Here is a 16973-nt window from a genome sequence, read left to right on the forward strand (position 1 = left end):
GAGGGGCAGCGGGAGCTGGAGCGGGAATATATGCGGGAACCGAGTTTTGTTCGTGAGACGATCCCGATGCACGGGAACTGCTCACCGAACTACGTCGAAGACGGGCTGCGGGGCGGGGTACATCCTCGGACCTAAAAAAAAATTAATTTATCAAAAATCTTTTCAAACCATTTCTATTTTTAATGTTTTCATTTATATATTTACAAAAGGTTTTATAAACGTTTAAAAAAAACAACTAAATTTTTTATTATACATGATTTATATATATATTGTATACAAAATTATAAATTTTTATAATTACAGAAACAACTAAATTTTTTAAAAAACGTTTTATTATACATAGTTTATTACTGGAAATTTGTAAAAAATTATTAAAATTTTAAAATTTTTTATTATACATGATTTATATATATATATATGTATACAAAATTATAAATTTTTATAATTATAGAAAAATGTTGTTAAATATTTTTAAAATTTTTAAAAAACGTTTTATTATACATAGTTTATTACTGGAAATTTGTAAAAAATTATTAAAATTTTAAAATTTTTTATTATACATGATTTATATATATATATATGTATACAAAATTATAAATTTTTATAATTATAGAAAAATGTTGTTAAATATTTTTAAAATTTTTTAAAAACGTTTTATTATACATAGTTTATTATTGGAAACTTGAAAAACGTTTTTAAAAATCAAAAAACGTTTTAAAAACAGGAAAACGTTTTGAATTTTAACAAAAACACAAAATAATTCCAAAAAAAAACTTAAACAACAATCCAAACAACAATCCTAACTTATATATCCTAAACTATCCATTCAATCCTAAAATTTTCAATCAAACAACCTAAAATCCGAGATCTAACTTCCAAAACCCTAAAAAATTGGGATAAAACAAGGTTGGGATGATTCTTACATGATTTGGGGTTTGGGGAAGATGATTGGGGGCCGGAATGGGGGCCGCCGGTGATGGGGGCTCGAGAACGGCCGGAATCGCCGTGAAAGGGAGAGAAATCGCGGAGAGAATTGAGAGAGAGCCGGAGGCGGAAATAACGAAGAAGGAAGAAGATGAGTAATTATATTTAACAATTCCGACGGATACGGGTTCGTCAGTATTCCGTCGGTATCATTAAATATATATCAATTGGCGGTCCGCGAAAATTTCACGCGGTTTGGTTTTCCCGGGTAAATTACAATTCCGACGGAATTAAGTTCGTCAGTATATTCCGACGGAATACTGACGACTCATTCCGACGGAATACTGACGACTTAGTGTTTAAGGGTTGGTTACAAGTTTCTAAAAGCAAAATCCAAATCTTTGATAATATATATAGTATTTTCATAAAGATTTAACAGTAGAAATGTTTTGATAACACGAATTTATACAACAACATTTTTTGTAGTGTAAGATTAGATGAATGTGATTGTATAAGTATATGAGTGTTAAGATGAGATGTTATGAAAACATGTGATATGCATACATAAATATTTTTATGAATTGTTATATTTGAACGGTTGCGATCTAATACTATACTAAACACTTATTATGTATTATTTTCATAGTTTTGGCATATAAATTTATAGATTTTTATGTTGGAAATGTTTTAAAAACACATGTCCTCGGTAATTCGTCGCAATATACCGACGACATCCCGACGAACTAACAGAGTTCGTCGTAATGTCGTCGGTATGTTGCGACGAATTACCGAGGACTTTTTAAAAACACATGTCCTCGGTAATTCGTCGCACTGTACCGACGACATTCCGACGAACTCGGTTAGTTCGTCGGGATGTCGTCGGTATATTGCGACGAATTACCGAGGACATCTCCAGACTTTCATGAAACTCTTTATCGTCGCTATCTCGTCGGTATTTTGCGATGGATTTCCGACGGACCAAATGGAAAAAAAAAAAAAAAAAAACTAATCCGAATCTTCTGAATCTTCATCAAACTCCCCAACCTCAGCTTCTGGTTCCGAATGTACAACAGCATCAAGTCCAAACTCAGTCAAATCCTCAACGAGTTCAACATTTGCCAAATCTTCAACTGCCTGGGCGTTGCTGGTAGACTCTGGTTGCAATGGTTCATCATCATCAGAAGTTCCATCCACTCGTCCTCTTGGGTTGATTTGCGTTACAGTGACCCATGGATCATCTCTGTACGTCACCCGAGGGTAACTGATGTAACATACCTATACATATCAATTATACAAATATTAGTAAAATATATAGCATTAATTAATTGTATTGGAAAAAAATTATGAATAGATTGACATACCTGATCAGCTTGCGAACCAAGAATGAAGGGATCATAGTATTGAAGTTTCCGCCGCGAATGAACTGATGTAACACCAAACGCATCAATCTTCACTCCTCTATCTGGGGTGGTGTCATACCAATCACAATAGAATACTACACAACGCAATCCAACCATTCCAGGAAATTGGATTTCCAATATTTCTTTTATGTTGCCGTAGTAGACATCGTCACCGGAAGAAGATGAAACACCAGCATCATATGTTGTCTTAGAATGACCTTTCCTTGTGAATGCATATCCTCGCGTACAAAATTTTGGATATGATTTGACCACATAGTTTGGTCCCTGCACAAATTCGCGTATCCAATCATCGAACACAAAACCTCTGGCCAAACCATCATTCACCTACAAATTAAAAACATATATGAGTGAAAAGTTAATTAGTTTATATTAAATTTAAACTACTCATTTGCATAGGGTAATATGATATATGACTCACATAACTACGAAGCCACACAGCAAATCCGTTATCTCTAAGTTGTTGAAGCTCATCTTCTGTTGCATGCCTGTGAGTCATACGCAACTCCGCCATATATACACTATATACAAAAATATTATCAATATGAAATAAATTTATTGAATATTAATCTAACAATGTAAATGAAAAAATATTTTTACCTCTCATATTGTAGAACATCTTCACAGTTGGTGAGCAAATATGTTTGCAAATGAGCGTGCTCAGTGTCCGTAAGTCTGCGCTTCGTGAATTTTCCGCTAAGTCGTCCTATTTCCTTGAACATGCTTGGGACAGTAACATGATATGTTGCTCTCTCCCCTCTGTCATCATGCCGAGCAGGTCTTCGGTGTTTTGTATGCACTTCTGGTGGAAAATAATTTTCAGCAAAGATTGCAGTTTCTTCATTGATCACCTGTGCCACTATAGATCCTTCCACCCTGCTTTGATTTTTGACCATCTTCTTCAGATGATGCATATAACGCTCAAAAATATACATCCATCTGTACTGCACAGGACCACCAAGTTCCAATTCTCTTGCGAGATGAATAGCAAGATGTTCCATTACATCAAAGAATGATGGAGGAAATATCTTCTCAAGGTTGCACATGCTGACTGGTGCGTTTGTCTTCAAATTATTAATACCCTCTTCAGTCACTACTCTGCTGCATAAGTCGCGGAAGAAAACACTTATCCCTGCAATTGCTTCATGAACATTACGTGGCAATAATGCTGAAAAAGCAAACGGGAGGAGGCGCTGCATAATTACATGACAATCATGACTCTTCAAGCCACTAAACTTTCCTTCGCTTCTATCAACGCAGTTCCCCAAATTTGATGCATATCCGTCAGGAAATTTCACTTTATCTGTAATCCAATCAAAGAACTCTTCTTTTCTAGCACCATCCAGCCGATAAATGGGAAAAGGGGCCGTACCGTTCTCATCAACGTGAAGTTCAGAACGATCACAGATATCGACTAAATCCAACCTTGACTTCAAATTATCCTTCGTTTTACCTTGGATGTTAAGGACTGTGTTCATCAGATTGTCGAAGAAGTTCTTCTCAATATGCATGACATCTAAATTATGCCGCAATAGATGAGTCTTCCAATATGGCAGATCCCAGAAAATACTCTTTTTGTGCCAGTTATGTAGCTCTCCAACCGCACTGACTCGAATGTTTTCATGTCCACCTACATCTGGCGTCCTTTCTGCATCAAAATCCCTAAACTGCTTCAACAAATTTTCCCCACTAACTTCCTCAGGTGGACCATCAAACACCTGCTTGTTCTTCGTAAACGAAGTCTTACTCCTGCGGTATGGATGATCAGGTGGAAGAAATCGTCTGTGACAGTCAAACCAACACGTTTTCCTTCCGTTCTTTAGTTGGAAAGCATCGGTGTCATCTTGACAATATGGACATGATAGCCTCCCATGTGTTGTCCATCCAGATAACATACCATATGCTGGAAAGTCACTTATTGTCCACATAAGTACTGCCCGCATCTGAAAGTTTTCTTTGCACGAAACATCGTATGTCTCAAAACCATGCGCCCATAGTTGTTGCAACTCATATATCAGTGGTTGAAGAAACACATCTAGTGATCTTTTAGGATGATCTGGACCGGGGACGAGAATTGAGAGAAACAAAAACTCTCGTCGCATGCACAAGCTCGGCGGTAAGTTGTACGGGGTCACGATAACTGGCCATAGAGAATACTGTCTTCCATGCTTTCCAAACGGGCTGAAACCATCAGTAGATAATCCAAGATAAACATTTCTTCTCTCTTCCGCAAATTCTGGATATGTTGACTGGAAATGTTTCCAAGCCTTCGCATCTGAAGGATGTCTAATCTCACCATTTGTGGAATGCTCTGCATGCCATCTCATTGCTTTTGCTGTGCGCTCACACTGATACAACCTCTTCAATCTTTCCGTCAAAGGCAAATACCACATTCTTTTGAACGGGATCGGAACTCTTCCCCTCGTCTCCTGATAACGAGGTTTCCCACAAAATTTGCATACATTTCGTGTCTCATCCGCTCTCCAGTAGATCATGCAGTTGTCAATACATACATCTATCACTTCGTACGGTAGTTGAAGACCGGCTACAAGTTTCTGAACCTCGTAGTATGAACCCGGTGCAAGGTTATCCTCAGGTAGAATACCTTTGACAAAATCAGTAATCGCATCCATGCATTCTTCAGCCAAATTATAGTCTGTCTTAATACCCATTAATCTAGTTGCAGATGATAAGACTGAATGACCATCTCTACAATTTTGATACAAAGGTTGTTTTCCTGCATCTAACATATCAAAAAATCTCCTAGATTCGGGATTTGGTTCTTCCCCTCTATAATGATCATGTACCATCTGCTCAGTACCTACACCATAATCTATATCCGTTCTAGGTTCTTCTAACCTAATATCAGGCTGAAGTTCACTAACAGGCTGAGGTTCGCTAGTACTACCATATTCATAACCAGTTTCCCCATGAAGGTACCAAACTTTATAATTACGTGAAAACCCTTTCATATACAAATGAGTCCAAACATCAAATTCTTTTATAACCTTATTATTATTGCAAGTAGAGCAGGGACATCTTAACATACCACTTTTTGCATCCGGTTGCTGTTGAACAAGCCTCATGAATTCTCCAATTCCTTGAACGTATTCTTCCGTAAGCAAATTAGTGTTGGGATCCAAATGAGGTTTATCCATCCACGAACGATAATAAGCTCCTGAAGACATGATTTTCACGGAATTGTTATGACTAAAGAGAAAGAAGAGAGAATGAGGTGTGAATGAGATGAATGAGGAGGGGTTGCATTTATAGGAAATTGCTTACGGATATCCGACGACTTTCCGACGGAATACCGACAGATATTAAGCATTCCGTCGGAATTCCGTCAGTATTTTCCAATCTCGAACGGCTATAAAACGGTCATATTTATTTGTCGGCAACGGTCACTTGGTTCGTCGGAAATTCGTCGGAAAATACCGACGGAATACCGACGACCGTAACGGTTATATCTTTTCATCGGCATATCGTCGGAAATTTGACGGAATATTCCGACGACTTTTCGACGACTACAACGGTTATATTGTTTATCGGAATATCGTCGAAAAGTCGTCGGAATATTCCGACGACCCATGTTTTCTCGGAAATTCGTCGGAATTAGCCGACGGAATTCCGACGACTTCAGATTTTTTGTTTTCGTCGGAAATCGGTCAGAATTCCGTCCAAAGTGTCCGACGGCTGTGTCGTCCGTCGGAATCTCCGTCGGAATTCGGCGTGTTTTCTTGTAGTGTTTATGGGATTGTGGGGGTTTACGTCGTTTTAAGAGTGTTGCCTTTGTTATACATAACTTTTTCTTTCCGTGACATTTCATCTACTAAAGACGATTGTCAATTATGATCACCGATCAGCAAGCCATTCCAGTTCATGAGATTATAAATTATAAACAAAAATCACGACAGTATGATCACCGTAATAACAAATCGGTTGCGAATTACATAATCTAAACGTTAAAACAAGTTATATGCACACAAAAAAACTAAACAAAACTCTATTTTTAAATGAACTCTAATAACAGTTATGTAGGTGAATCCTTCGGAAGAGTCAGCCGTCAAAGATATGTTCCAAAAAAATATCGTTCTTACGTAGCATTTTATTTGTGTGTTATTAGTTGTTTTCTAACGCATCTCACATTTCACTTTTTTTTTTGTATAACTCATATTTCTTATATATTATAGAAATTAAAAACTTTATATAACCTCTCCATTGTACATATTTCTCTTCACACATCACACTGACATACAAAAATATCACTCTCCATTGTATTACAAAAAAAGAAGAAGAGAAGAAACAGCATGACAACAATATACGGTACAAATCCGACGGCAGCTAACGACCTAGCCCCAAAACTGGAGTACATCACACGCACCAACAACCAACACCACGTAAGACCCGGCCTAGCCACGCGCCGCCCATGGAAGCAAATGCTCGACCTACGCTCCTTCCACTTCCCACGTAAGATAGCCTCAGTAATCACCCGAATCAAAACCAACGTCGTCTACTTCCAAACCAACTACACCATCGTCGTCCTCTTCTCTGTGTTTCTCAGTCTGATCTGGAAACCCTTCGCCCTCCTAATCCTACTGGCCCTTATCGGTGCGTGGTTGTTCCTCTACTTCCTCCGCGATGAACCACTCACTGTATTCGACCGAGAGATCGACCACCGTGTTGTCCTTATTGTCATGTCTGTTCTCACTCTCTCGGTCCTTTTCTTAACTGACGCAAAACTCAATATTGCCGTGGCCGTCGTGGTAGGCGTGGTGGTTGTATTGTTACACGCAGCTGTTAGGAAAACCGAAGAGATTAACCAAAACGAAGATGAAACCAGTCCTTTACTTCCCCAAGTATAAAATAGTCTTCATTTGCTAGAATATTTCACATTCATGGCTACGGTTGTTTAGTTGTTTATTTTGTTTTCTTCAAATCCTTTTTCACTAAACTCTTGTTACCATTGCTTATTAGCATTTAATGTTTGTTTTCTATTATGTGCGCTGATGCCTACAATATTAAAACAAGGAAACAGAAACTTAACACAACAAAACAAGTGTAGTATAACCACACTTGTGTGGTCTGAGTGGTACGGGTTTGGAAAAGCGCTAATCACATCAGGTTCGAAACTTAGTTCTCAGACCCAGAGCTACTACCTCTACTGGTAAAGCCTTTTTCCCAAAAGGTAGAGGTACCAAGTTCGAGTCTCAGCTTCTCCTTGGTCCAAGGATTATATACTTCGGCCTAGAACTTCTTCAATTCAAAAAAAAAAAACTTACTATCTCAGATATATCCGTTTGTGTGGCAGTATGACATAAGTACAATATCTAATTCTCATTGTGAGTAACCGCAACCACGTTGGTTAGGCCTCGACCCCCAAGAACACCCCAAGTTATAAAAAAAAGGGTGTCCTATTAAGCGTCCCAGTAAAAACTCATTTCAAATATATTTTTTTCTTTCTGTAGCCACTTATTTATAAACCGTGCATAGCCTATACTGGTTAATGGGCATTATGAGATAGCCCTGAAAATGTTAAATTTCTAAATCCGGTTTGTTATCTAAGCAAGGTCGGTGGGTTTTAACAAAACTTGTGGGAGAGGCCGGCGTAGAATTTGAACTATGATCTTTAATTGACCGGCAAAATTTGCAGAAAAAATATTAAAAAATGCTACACAAGTAACAAATTGAATGTTTAGGCAGTAGGTGAGTAGTAGGATTCCGATGTAAGGGGCGTTAAGCTTTCAATGGAGTTACATAAATACGAGTTCAAAACAATCCATGTATAAACCATTCAACTTTAGGTATCTTATACTTTCTTTCTCGGTTGCATGAAGAATATAATACAATGTTCGAAACAAAAATATCTTAGATTCTTTCTTATATTCATCAATCACTTAACCAGACTTAGAGGAACTTGAAGAGCAAGAGGCACCAAAGGTTCGTGAACAATCCCGACAGATATCTTGCAATGATCAGAGCTCAACATCTTCTCCTCTTCTGGTGATAATATAATCTCGTTGATTATTCCCATTAGTATTCTCTCCATAGCTTCACCATCGGTCCAGTCTCTAACCGTAGCCTTAACCAAGGTCGGGTTTTGACTGATCAAATCCCAAACCGGGAAATTCTTCCTTGGCATCATGTAATCTTCAGCTTTGAGTCTAAGACTCGGACAATAGTCACCAGCACCATCTCCAAGATAGATCATCTTCATCTTGTTTCCTTCTTTGGTAAAAGAAGCTTGAATCCTCTCAATTATCAAACCCTATAAATATAAAATTATTAAAACCATTAATTAACCGAAGAAACACACACAAGTGGATCCGTATAGTTTCAACACACGACATGAGTTGATCGTAGCGTATAAAATATTCAAATATTAATTGTAATCCGTGCATGTAACATGGTAGTAAAGTATACCTTGCACATGTTAGGAGGGCAACGAGAGCAACCGTGGGAGGATTTGGTGAAGTCATGGTAAGGAGATACTATTAACCTTCCTTGTTCATCTACAAGTCCAGGATTTGTATTAATCTCAGAGAAATACTCACGAATCCCGAGATGTTCAAGAACCGTTTCGATGAATAACGTGTTCGCGTCGCTCACTATTCTCAGCTCGCACCTAAAAATAACCAAACCGTATAAGTGAACGTGTACGTGTCTTTTCTTTAATCAGAGCATATAATCAAAATTAAAAATATGGAATTACCCTAACGCATGAGCAGATTTGATAGCAGGGATGACGCGAGGATGGATGGGGATTCTTCTCAAGACTTGTTTGATTTCTTCAATGGTTTTGCCATGATCATGAAGCTCCTTCATCATCCGAGCCTGTTATTATGAAAACCAAATATTGATATTGGGTTGAATGAAAATCAGAAAATATAGTTAGGGATGGATGCACAAACCATGAGAGAGTTAAAGGGCATTGTGGGGAGAAGCTGGTCGAACAGATCAGTGAAGCCAAGTTCATCCACGACCCAATTATCACTGTCCACGTCGATGATCGTCTTGTCAAAATGGAATACAATGACAATGTTGTTCTTGTTAGCCATTGTCCGAGAGCGCTGAAAAAGAATCTTGTGGAAAACCTTGATGTATGATTGTTGTGGAATGTGTAGGAGATGAGTTTGATTTATATACAAGTGAAAGAGAGATACGAATAGGGTTTTTTTCTCGGAAGATGCCTTTGGAATATTACCTTGCGCGTATGCAAAGAAAAATTGAAATTTGGTTCTTATTTTTATTAACCGTTGGATGGTAACAATTAAGGTCAAATATTGACTACGTGTGCTGATCGGACGGTGTTGACGGCTCTTAGTTTATTTTGTTGGCCATTTATTTATTTATTTTAGATTGGCTTGTTTTTGACCCAAAAAACAAGATTGGCTTGTTAAAACTTTCCTTTTATGTGGATTTTTAGGCAGGTGAGAAGACGCGGGCACGAGACAAAAGCATATCCACCTATTAATCCGTTTAGCTATCTATTTATTAAAATAAAAGTAAATTATTTACAAAAAAAAAGAGTGAGAAAAAACTAAACCATAAAAAAGAAGTTTTTGCAACATTGGTATATATATATACACATAATACAAGTATTATATTGGGTAAGAATATAATGTTTCATTATTGAGGGATTTTGTTTGTTCATGTGTATATTAGACTATTAGTTTTGATGAATTTTCTCAACTAATTACATTTATGTCATATTTTTCTACTTTAACATTTTTTACTGATTTGGCAAAAGGATTTTGTTCTATATAGATACAAAATTTAAACAAAAGGAAAAAGAGATGCATGCATGGGTAGTGGCTTTATCGATTAGGTCACAAACTTTACCAATAAAGTTAAAACCAAAAAATAATTATACTCGGTTGGAATAGCCTTTAGAACACTGAATTTATCAAAATATTAAAGTCTGGAATACTATGGAAAGTGCATCAGAAGGCACCAAAGCTGGCAGGAATATTCAGTGACAAATGTAAGAGGAATATTCTTGGAGTTAAGGATCATCAGAACCCACTTCGGTGGCCACATCTATCAATACTCATCAAGCTGATCTCTTCATTATATCTAATAAGAAAATATATTTTTAAAACATTTGGCCGTCGATCACCTAACCAAGTCTTAACATGACAACACAACACTGTGTCTATGTATATCGCTATCTATTTTATATACATATTTCTCGAATGATCAGACGTTATCATCAGAAGATCCGCCTCAAAAGAAGCTTCTACTCCTCTTCCTCACGTCTTTAGAGACCTACTCTAATATAAAACACGGAGGAAAATAAATTATTGTCGTTGCAACTCTGTAGCACCACGAAAATCCACAATAGTGATAACTTGCGTGTCACGCGATCTACTAGTTGAATGGTTAATTACTTTCCTCTATCTAAGGGTCGCGTGGCGTGGCCATATATGTTGCTCTCTACACTGTTTGGGAGGTTAGGATAATAAATTGTCTTTTATATTTTAAGAGGCATTTTCACAAGTGTAACAAGAACTGTGTACATGTTAATAACTTTTGCCAAAAAACAATTAAGCCACTGATAATATAGTTCTCGTAACTGAAGATAAGAAGATATACAAACTACATTTTATTGTCGGTGGCGGTAAAAATCACAAAAGGGTGTCTGCAAATCAATTGAAAAGGAGAGATATAGAGAGCTAAATGCGTTCAAGAAGAAGATATGACAAAAGAATAAATAAACAATTTTGAAGCACAACCCTCCCCATCGTTTCATTATCGTACTAAAATTCCCACACAAGATAAGCTGTTTCTTAAAAGAGTAATATAAACTAAAAAAATAAAAAAGAATCTTTAGCAACCCAAAAGAACAAAAGACAGCCTAAGTAGGTTTCTCCTTTTCAGACAAATACCCTTCTGGTAAAAAAGGTATCTCCTTCTTTTCTTTCCCAATCCAACATTTGTTTTATCTTCTAACTCCTGAAAAATATTCTGTTGCTTCTTCCTGCTTTGGTCTTGGTCACAGCATACCTCTGTTACGACTACAATGTTTCTGGTTACATAATCACTTTGGTTGTTAAACGAGAGAGCGAGAGAAAAAGGCAGAGATAGCTTGAAAAGGGAGAAAATGGAAAGTTAAAATGGAGCAAGCTGGTTCCATGTTTCTTTTCTTTCTTCTCCAGTTCATCCATAATACATGTACAAGCTGTTGGCTGCTGCACAAGCAATTGAATTCTCCGTTGGGTGCCAAGCCATATGCAGCAACTTAGTTGTGAAATCGTGTGCGTTCCCGTTCGCATCTGATCCTGGACTCTCTGATCCTGCATCCAACACACCATTTTTTCACTCCAAAAGAAAACAGTAAAAGCTTGAATGTGTTTTACTGTGACCACTACCACTAACCTCGTCTAGCCACGCTTGTCATAGATCTGGAAGATCTTGCAGGTGCCTGGATTTGCCTCCTAATGTAAACCATTGATTTGCAAATTGATCACCATAAACTACTATGACTTGGGTTTAGCTATCAATGTTCTCTGTTTTTCAATTTACCTCATCGGATTTTTGCTAGCTTCCAACGTTGCAGCTTCAGTACTTCCTTGAGACGCTCCAAATACGCGGAATAGATTGCTGGTTTCACGCATGTCAATGGTTCATCTCTTATATAAGATAGAGAAGTACTGAATTGAAAAGAAGACAAGCAATCAAACCTGTACGAGCCTGTTGCTACCCTTGATCCATCACCACTCAGACAACACTCGAATTTATCAAAGATGGAGTCGTTTTCATATAGATCGCATAGCTGCAACCGGGTAAACATAACGTGGTTAGTTTTCAAAACAAAATCATCAAATGAGAGATGCACATAGGAAGAAGCTCTCACCCTTGGTCTCAGATGTTCATGAACCTGGTAAGACGCAACTGGACCAGAATCCATGTTTATGTCCCACAGCTGAAACGTCAGAAAAAGCAGATATCAGAAAGAACTGAAGGATACAACTATATTGTCCTACCACGAGAAAGATGAAGACAAGGGAATCAGATGATTTCCAACCTTGAGGGTCATGTAATCGCGACTAAGTATGTATCTCCCATTCTTTGAGAATTTAATATCTGAAATTGAGGCAATTATCTCTGTGAAAAATGATCTTGAACCAGGTGCTTCCGGTTCTTCAAACCTGTGATAGGAAAGTAACAATTGTCAGTGGTCTGAAATTTTTAGCCTAATAATCTCCATTTCCAATGTCATCGATGACAAGATAACAGAAATATGTGAAGTTAACATACTTATTCATATCCCTTCTTACTTAAAGTTTCAACTTAGTTAAGCACATATCACAACCCGCTCCGCAAATCCAGAAAAACACTATCCTTTTTGATAAAAGGATGAGGAGAATAGAACTTACAATTTAGTATGAGAATCGCACAGAGCTGATTGCCTCATATCAATCAAACGGATGGAGCCTTTTGAACTGCTATATGCGAGCATATTACAATGGATTGGATGAAACTCAGCAGATGTAATAACCTCTGGAGAGACGATGTAGTATTAAAAAACATGCTCAACAAGGATAATGTTTTATAAAGTAAACGTGAAAAGAAGAGAATTTCAAATAAGGACGTTATAACTTCTACCAAAATAATGGAAGAAGGCATACCAGTTAAGTCCTCCATGTTTGTGGGCTTAACATCAACAATATTGAAACTCTGGTTGCTGACTTCCAAATTCCAGAGATTGACTCGCAGATCATCAGCCGAAATGAAGGTCTCTCCATCGCTTCAAAGATTAAAGGAATCGTACATTATCGCAATGCAAAAAAAGAATCAATGCACTGGAAGGCATGTATGTATAAGTTGTGAAATTTAAGATCAACGAAGTTCGATAATGAGAATGGTAGCATTATAGAATACTAAAACATATTATAGATAATAGCATTGTTTCCGGGGATGGAAAATCAAGGAGGAAAACGGTAAAAAGGCGGCATAAAAGATATCGTGAGTAAAATATATAGCCTGTGGGAAAACTTAAAGAAAAAAGTTACCTGCTATTTGAGATTGAATTAATATGGTAATCATGAGCATGCGCATACACTCTTCGGCATCTCGCCACAAGGCTTGTCTCCAGGCTAGTCACCTAAATTAAATATGCAGAACGACCATTATTCCAAGCCAAGTAACAGTTGATTAATGCATGTCACAAAAATTTGGTACTGATCTTTACTTACTACAAAGGGAAACAAGGACAACTACATTCCCTACATTCAGAACTAAATAATATTAAACCATGCAAAACCTCAAGTCTTTAAGTACAAACCAACCAGATAGATTACTGGATCAACTCTTTCTACTGGAGTGAAGCTCCGGGCATGGCAGGTTGGATATCTATATGCATTTAGTTTTCAGAATCCTGAATCTATAACTCCATTTGACACCAAAAAAGGAGAAAAAATAATATTGCATAGAGTACAACTACCAAGGGCAAACGCAGAGATGGAATGCCTCCTGGCGGGAAGGGAAAGTCCTTGCTCAGGTAATCTTGTGGTTTATCGGCATGTACTCCATTAGCGATTATTGGAAGAGGGCTACTTGAACCTGGATCTTTGGACGGATCAATATTCATTTCAGAAATTTTCTTGATCTTCTTCTCTTGTACCTGTTTGATCAAAAATGCATAGAGAGGTAAGAAACTACTCATCCTCTTTTTAATGGAGTCTTGGAAGCATAACCAACAAGCTTCTAGACAACTTTCACAAGTGAGACTGCGACCTATAATATTTGGAAACAAGATAGAAGGCTATCCAGATTCTGCACCTTCCAATATTTGATGGTTTTATCATTTGTGGAAAGCAGAAACAATGCACCATTTGCTGGCTGACACCATCTGATTTTGTTGATTTTCTCCTCTATTTCCAAACTCTTAAGATAGTCAAACTGAAAGAGATTGGAGAGCGAGATTATTTTTGTAGCACTAGCAACACATTTGATTCGTAAGTGAAATCCGGTGGTATCTTTCAATGTACCTCAGGTTCATGACTCTGAAACTCTGTTTTATATCGAAACTCAGGATGCCTAACTGAGTAATCCATCTGCTCAGCATCCCTCCTGGATCCAACATTCTGAAAATAACATCGCAGAAGAACGCATTACAGCACAATAACATGTTTTGAAAGACGATTGAAGTAAATCTCGCAGGAGAAAAAGGAACGCACATCTTTAGTATCCGTCCTCTCAAAAAGAACTACTCGGCCCCCACGGTCACCAGTTGCAAGATGGTCTCCACTTTTATCGAATTCAATTGCTGAAATGATGTCAACTGCGGAAACAAATTCATGCAAAAAAAAAAGAATCGTCAGATAAACAAAGTCATCACTAAATCTACACACATTAACGCCGTAAACAGCAGCTAGAATATTCTACTCACAGTGAAGTAGACTAGTACAACAAGAAGAGAAATGCCGAAACACAGCAAATTAAATTTGTCTGAAAACCATCTTGTAACATTAGTACTCCAAAAAATCACATCCGCCAAAAAAGAGCAACTTCAAAACTAGCTCAATATTACAAATTCAATATAACTCATGAACCAAAAATGCATAACAATTGATAACCCTACACACTTCCAGCTCGACAGACATTTCATCAAACGCTTTCCTTTGATTTTTTTTTTAGCAAAGTCGAGAAAGCATTCTAATCAGTGGAAACAGACAGAAGCTTAGATCACTAACAGTGCAATCAAAGACACATCAATGGGGCCTACTAAGCAGTAGTATAGGAAGAACTCAATAATATCATCCAAATCAGATCCAAACCACAAATAAAAAATCATTAGTCCTCCTCAAATAATACCCTCTGGATCTAAAAACTCTCATCTCCTCGAAAACACTTGACAATCAATCTCTAACGAGGTAAGCAATTATTATTATTTATTTACCTTCATGGACTTCTTCTCCGGCGGTTCGCTCGCCGAAGACCTGAGAGAATCTCCACTCTAGAGACGGAGGAGGACCACTAGCACTAGCAGCGGCGGAGGAAGCAGCATCGTCACCACCACCCTTCATTTTTTCTTCAATCCAATTAAAAAAAAGCTTCGAAAAGAGAAATCTGAGCTTCCGAATCTTAATCACCGAGTCGAAGATCGCCTCATCACTATAACACATTCCATTCCATAGCTTTCTTCATCCGTTTCGCGATTGGATGCACTTGATCGATGATTGATTTCGTCTTCTCTCTCTCTCTCTTTCTCAAGAAAAAAAATATGGAATTTCGATTCTCTCTCTCTCTGTAGAAAAGGGAGGAGCGAGAGGAGAAAATACGCCTTCCTCTTTGTCTCTTTCTAAAAGGATAAAATTGGAATTACGATCTTTTTTTCTTTCTTTCTTTCTTCGGGACCAAACGAACGAAGGAACAAATCGTATTAAGTAATGTCTATTACTATAATGTTTTTGTTAGAGTTACTGGCGGTGACATTCTTTTATCCGATCAGTAAATTATGAATGGACGGTGACATATGGCTTCGCGTATCATTGGTCAGTTGTGGAGGTGCGCTTGCCACTGTTTGTATGATGGGGAATATGTATAAATACATCATTGGTGCCATTTCTAAATAATTAATTTCCCCAGTTATCCTAAAATTCCATTTGCAGTTTTGCACATTGTTTGCTTTCCGCGAAGAAATTTTATCTATACTATTATTTGCGAAGTAAATTTTTGCAATGAAGCTCTCACGTTAAAAGTTAGAGTGATTAATATCGTTTATACCCTTAATGAATAAAATGTATAAATAAATTAAAAAATAAAAACAAATTTTAATTGATTTTGATTAGATAATTAATTATTATTATTAAGAATAGTAAAAATTATCCAAAATCTAAAAATATAATTTAAAAAAGAGATAAATTCTGTATATATTATATTGTTATATAAAAAAGTCTTTAAGTAAAAAGTTAAAAACATAAATTCTATAACTAAATATTAATTAAATAAAATTATTAATTATATAATTAAAAATAAAATATTGAATTATCCAAAATCTAAAAATATAATTTAAAAAGATAATTTCTATATATATATATATATATTGTATTGTTATCTGAAAAAATATTTAGTAAAACGTTAAAAACATAAAATATGTAATTAAATATCAATCAAACAATTTTTTTAATTATATAATTTAAAACTATTATTTGCGAAGTAAATAATACTTTTTACTCTTTTATATTATTGAACGTGTTAATTATTTCTTAATACATAGTGATAAAACAAAAAAACACACATTACGATATGGACGCTATATTATCATCAAAGCAATCTTTACCATATGTACCTCATCCTCTAATAATTTATAAAGTAGCAACGAATCTATGAGTTCAGCAAATTTGCAATTACCTACTTCAGAATTTTTAAGTATATAAACAATCAACAGTAGTGTGTTGAATATTATATTTATATGATTTAAAAGCCTTTACAAATTTTTATTTTTAAATATACACCAAAATTTTTATAAAAGTAAATATCCATTCAGCTTCTCAACCACTTCAAATACCACCAACGCCAAAAAAATTTAAGCAAGTGCATGAAAACTATAATCTAACTAATACTAAAAGGAATATATGAGGAGTAGGGAGGCTGTCCACGTCAGCCAATTAAATCAACCAATAA

At 36.5% G+C, this 16973-nt stretch overlaps 4 protein-coding genes across 5 annotated transcripts; 1 reads left to right on the forward strand and 3 right to left on the reverse strand.

Moving 5' to 3' along the window:
• Positions 1 to 1725: 1725 nt before the first annotated feature.
• LOC103828318 lies at positions 1726 to 6071 on the reverse strand. The gene is made up of 4 exons (XM_033272205.1): positions 2943 to 6071; positions 2764 to 2863; positions 2286 to 2669; positions 1726 to 2199 (listed from the first exon to the last, which is right to left on the reverse strand). Exons 1-4 carry the CDS (start codon positions 5528 to 5530, stop codon positions 1930 to 1932), a joined length of 3342 nt encoding a protein of 1113 aa, XP_033128096.1. The 5' UTR covers positions 5531 to 6071; the 3' UTR covers positions 1726 to 1929.
• A 268-nt stretch (positions 6072 to 6339) lies between these two features.
• On the forward strand, positions 6340 to 7342 carry LOC103872552 (PRA1 family protein F1). Its single transcript, XM_009150977.3, has one exon. It carries the CDS (start codon positions 6653 to 6655, stop codon positions 7205 to 7207), a length of 555 nt encoding a protein of 184 aa, XP_009149225.1. The 5' UTR covers positions 6340 to 6652; the 3' UTR covers positions 7208 to 7342.
• Positions 7343 to 8051: 709 nt separating this feature from the next.
• Positions 8052 to 10724, reverse strand: LOC103872553 (inorganic pyrophosphatase 2). Its single transcript, XM_009150978.3, has 4 exons — positions 9254 to 10724; positions 9055 to 9176; positions 8766 to 8967; positions 8052 to 8610 (listed from the first exon to the last, which is right to left on the reverse strand). The coding sequence occupies exons 1-4, from the start codon at positions 9398 to 9400 to the stop codon at positions 8236 to 8238; spliced, it is 846 nt and encodes a 281-aa protein (XP_009149226.1). The 5' UTR covers positions 9401 to 10724; the 3' UTR covers positions 8052 to 8235.
• A 315-nt stretch (positions 10725 to 11039) lies between these two features.
• Positions 11040 to 15690, reverse strand: LOC103872554 (serine/threonine protein phosphatase 2A 55 kDa regulatory subunit B beta isoform). 2 transcript variants are annotated; one of them, XM_009150979.3, is made up of 14 exons: positions 15247 to 15690; positions 14525 to 14628; positions 14336 to 14431; positions 14127 to 14246; positions 13786 to 13968; positions 13358 to 13449; positions 12974 to 13092; positions 12722 to 12845; positions 12370 to 12493; positions 12199 to 12267; positions 12026 to 12117; positions 11868 to 11945; positions 11721 to 11779; positions 11040 to 11638 (listed from the first exon to the last, which is right to left on the reverse strand). In XM_009150979.3, the coding sequence occupies exons 1-14, from the start codon at positions 15470 to 15472 to the stop codon at positions 11502 to 11504; spliced, it is 1623 nt and encodes a 540-aa protein (XP_009149227.1). In that variant the 5' UTR covers positions 15473 to 15690; the 3' UTR covers positions 11040 to 11501. The 2 variants fall into 2 exon arrangements, with proteins under 2 accessions (XP_009149227.1, XP_009149228.1); XM_009150980.3 differs by having other exon boundaries at positions 13789 to 13968; positions 15247 to 15689.
• Positions 15691 to 16973: the final 1283 nt, after the last annotated feature.

This window comes from Brassica rapa, chromosome A06, assembly GCF_000309985.2.
Source record: "Brassica rapa cultivar Chiifu-401-42 chromosome A06, CAAS_Brap_v3.01, whole genome shotgun sequence".
NCBI classification, from domain to species: Eukaryota; Viridiplantae; Streptophyta; class Magnoliopsida; order Brassicales; family Brassicaceae; genus Brassica; species Brassica rapa.

What these genes read in the sequence shown, in the direction of transcription:
- LOC103872552 (XM_009150977.3), top strand. Translation starts at nt 6,653, where the DNA reads ATGACAACAATATACGGTACAAATCCGACGGCAGCTAACGACCTAGCC.
- LOC103872553 (XM_009150978.3), bottom strand. Translation starts at nt 9,400, where the DNA reads ATGGCTAACAAGAACAACATTGTCATTGTATTCCATTTTGACAAGACG. An exon ending in AAATCTGCTCATGCGTTAGG is followed by an intron (nt 8,968 to 9,054) that starts GTAATTCCATAT and finishes GGTTATTTTTAG; the next exon opens with GTGCGAGCTGAGAATAGTGA. An exon ending in GCCCTCCTAACATGTGCAAG is followed by an intron (nt 8,611 to 8,765) that starts GTATACTTTACT and finishes TTATATTTATAG; the next exon opens with GGTTTGATAATTGAGAGGAT.
- LOC103828318 (XM_033272205.1), bottom strand. Translation starts at nt 5,530, where the DNA reads ATGTCTTCAGGAGCTTATTATCGTTCGTGGATGGATAAACCTCATTTG. An exon ending in CTGTGTGGCTTCGTAGTTAT is followed by an intron (nt 2,670 to 2,763) that starts GTGAGTCATATA and finishes TTTAATTTGTAG; the next exon opens with GTGAATGATGGTTTGGCCAG. An exon ending in TTGGTTCGCAAGCTGATCAG is followed by an intron (nt 2,200 to 2,285) that starts GTATGTCAATCT and finishes TGATATGTATAG; the next exon opens with GTATGTTACATCAGTTACCC.
- LOC103872554 (XM_009150979.3), bottom strand. Translation starts at nt 15,472, where the DNA reads ATGTGTTATAGTGATGAGGCGATCTTCGACTCGGTGATTAAGATTCGG. An exon ending in CGGAGAAGAAGTCCATGAAG is followed by an intron (nt 14,629 to 15,246) that starts GTAAATAAATAA and finishes TTGTTTCCGCAG; the next exon opens with TTGACATCATTTCAGCAATT. An exon ending in GTAGCAACAGGCTCGTACAG is followed by an intron (nt 11,946 to 12,025) that starts GTTTGATTGCTT and finishes GCGTGAAACCAG; the next exon opens with CAATCTATTCCGCGTATTTG.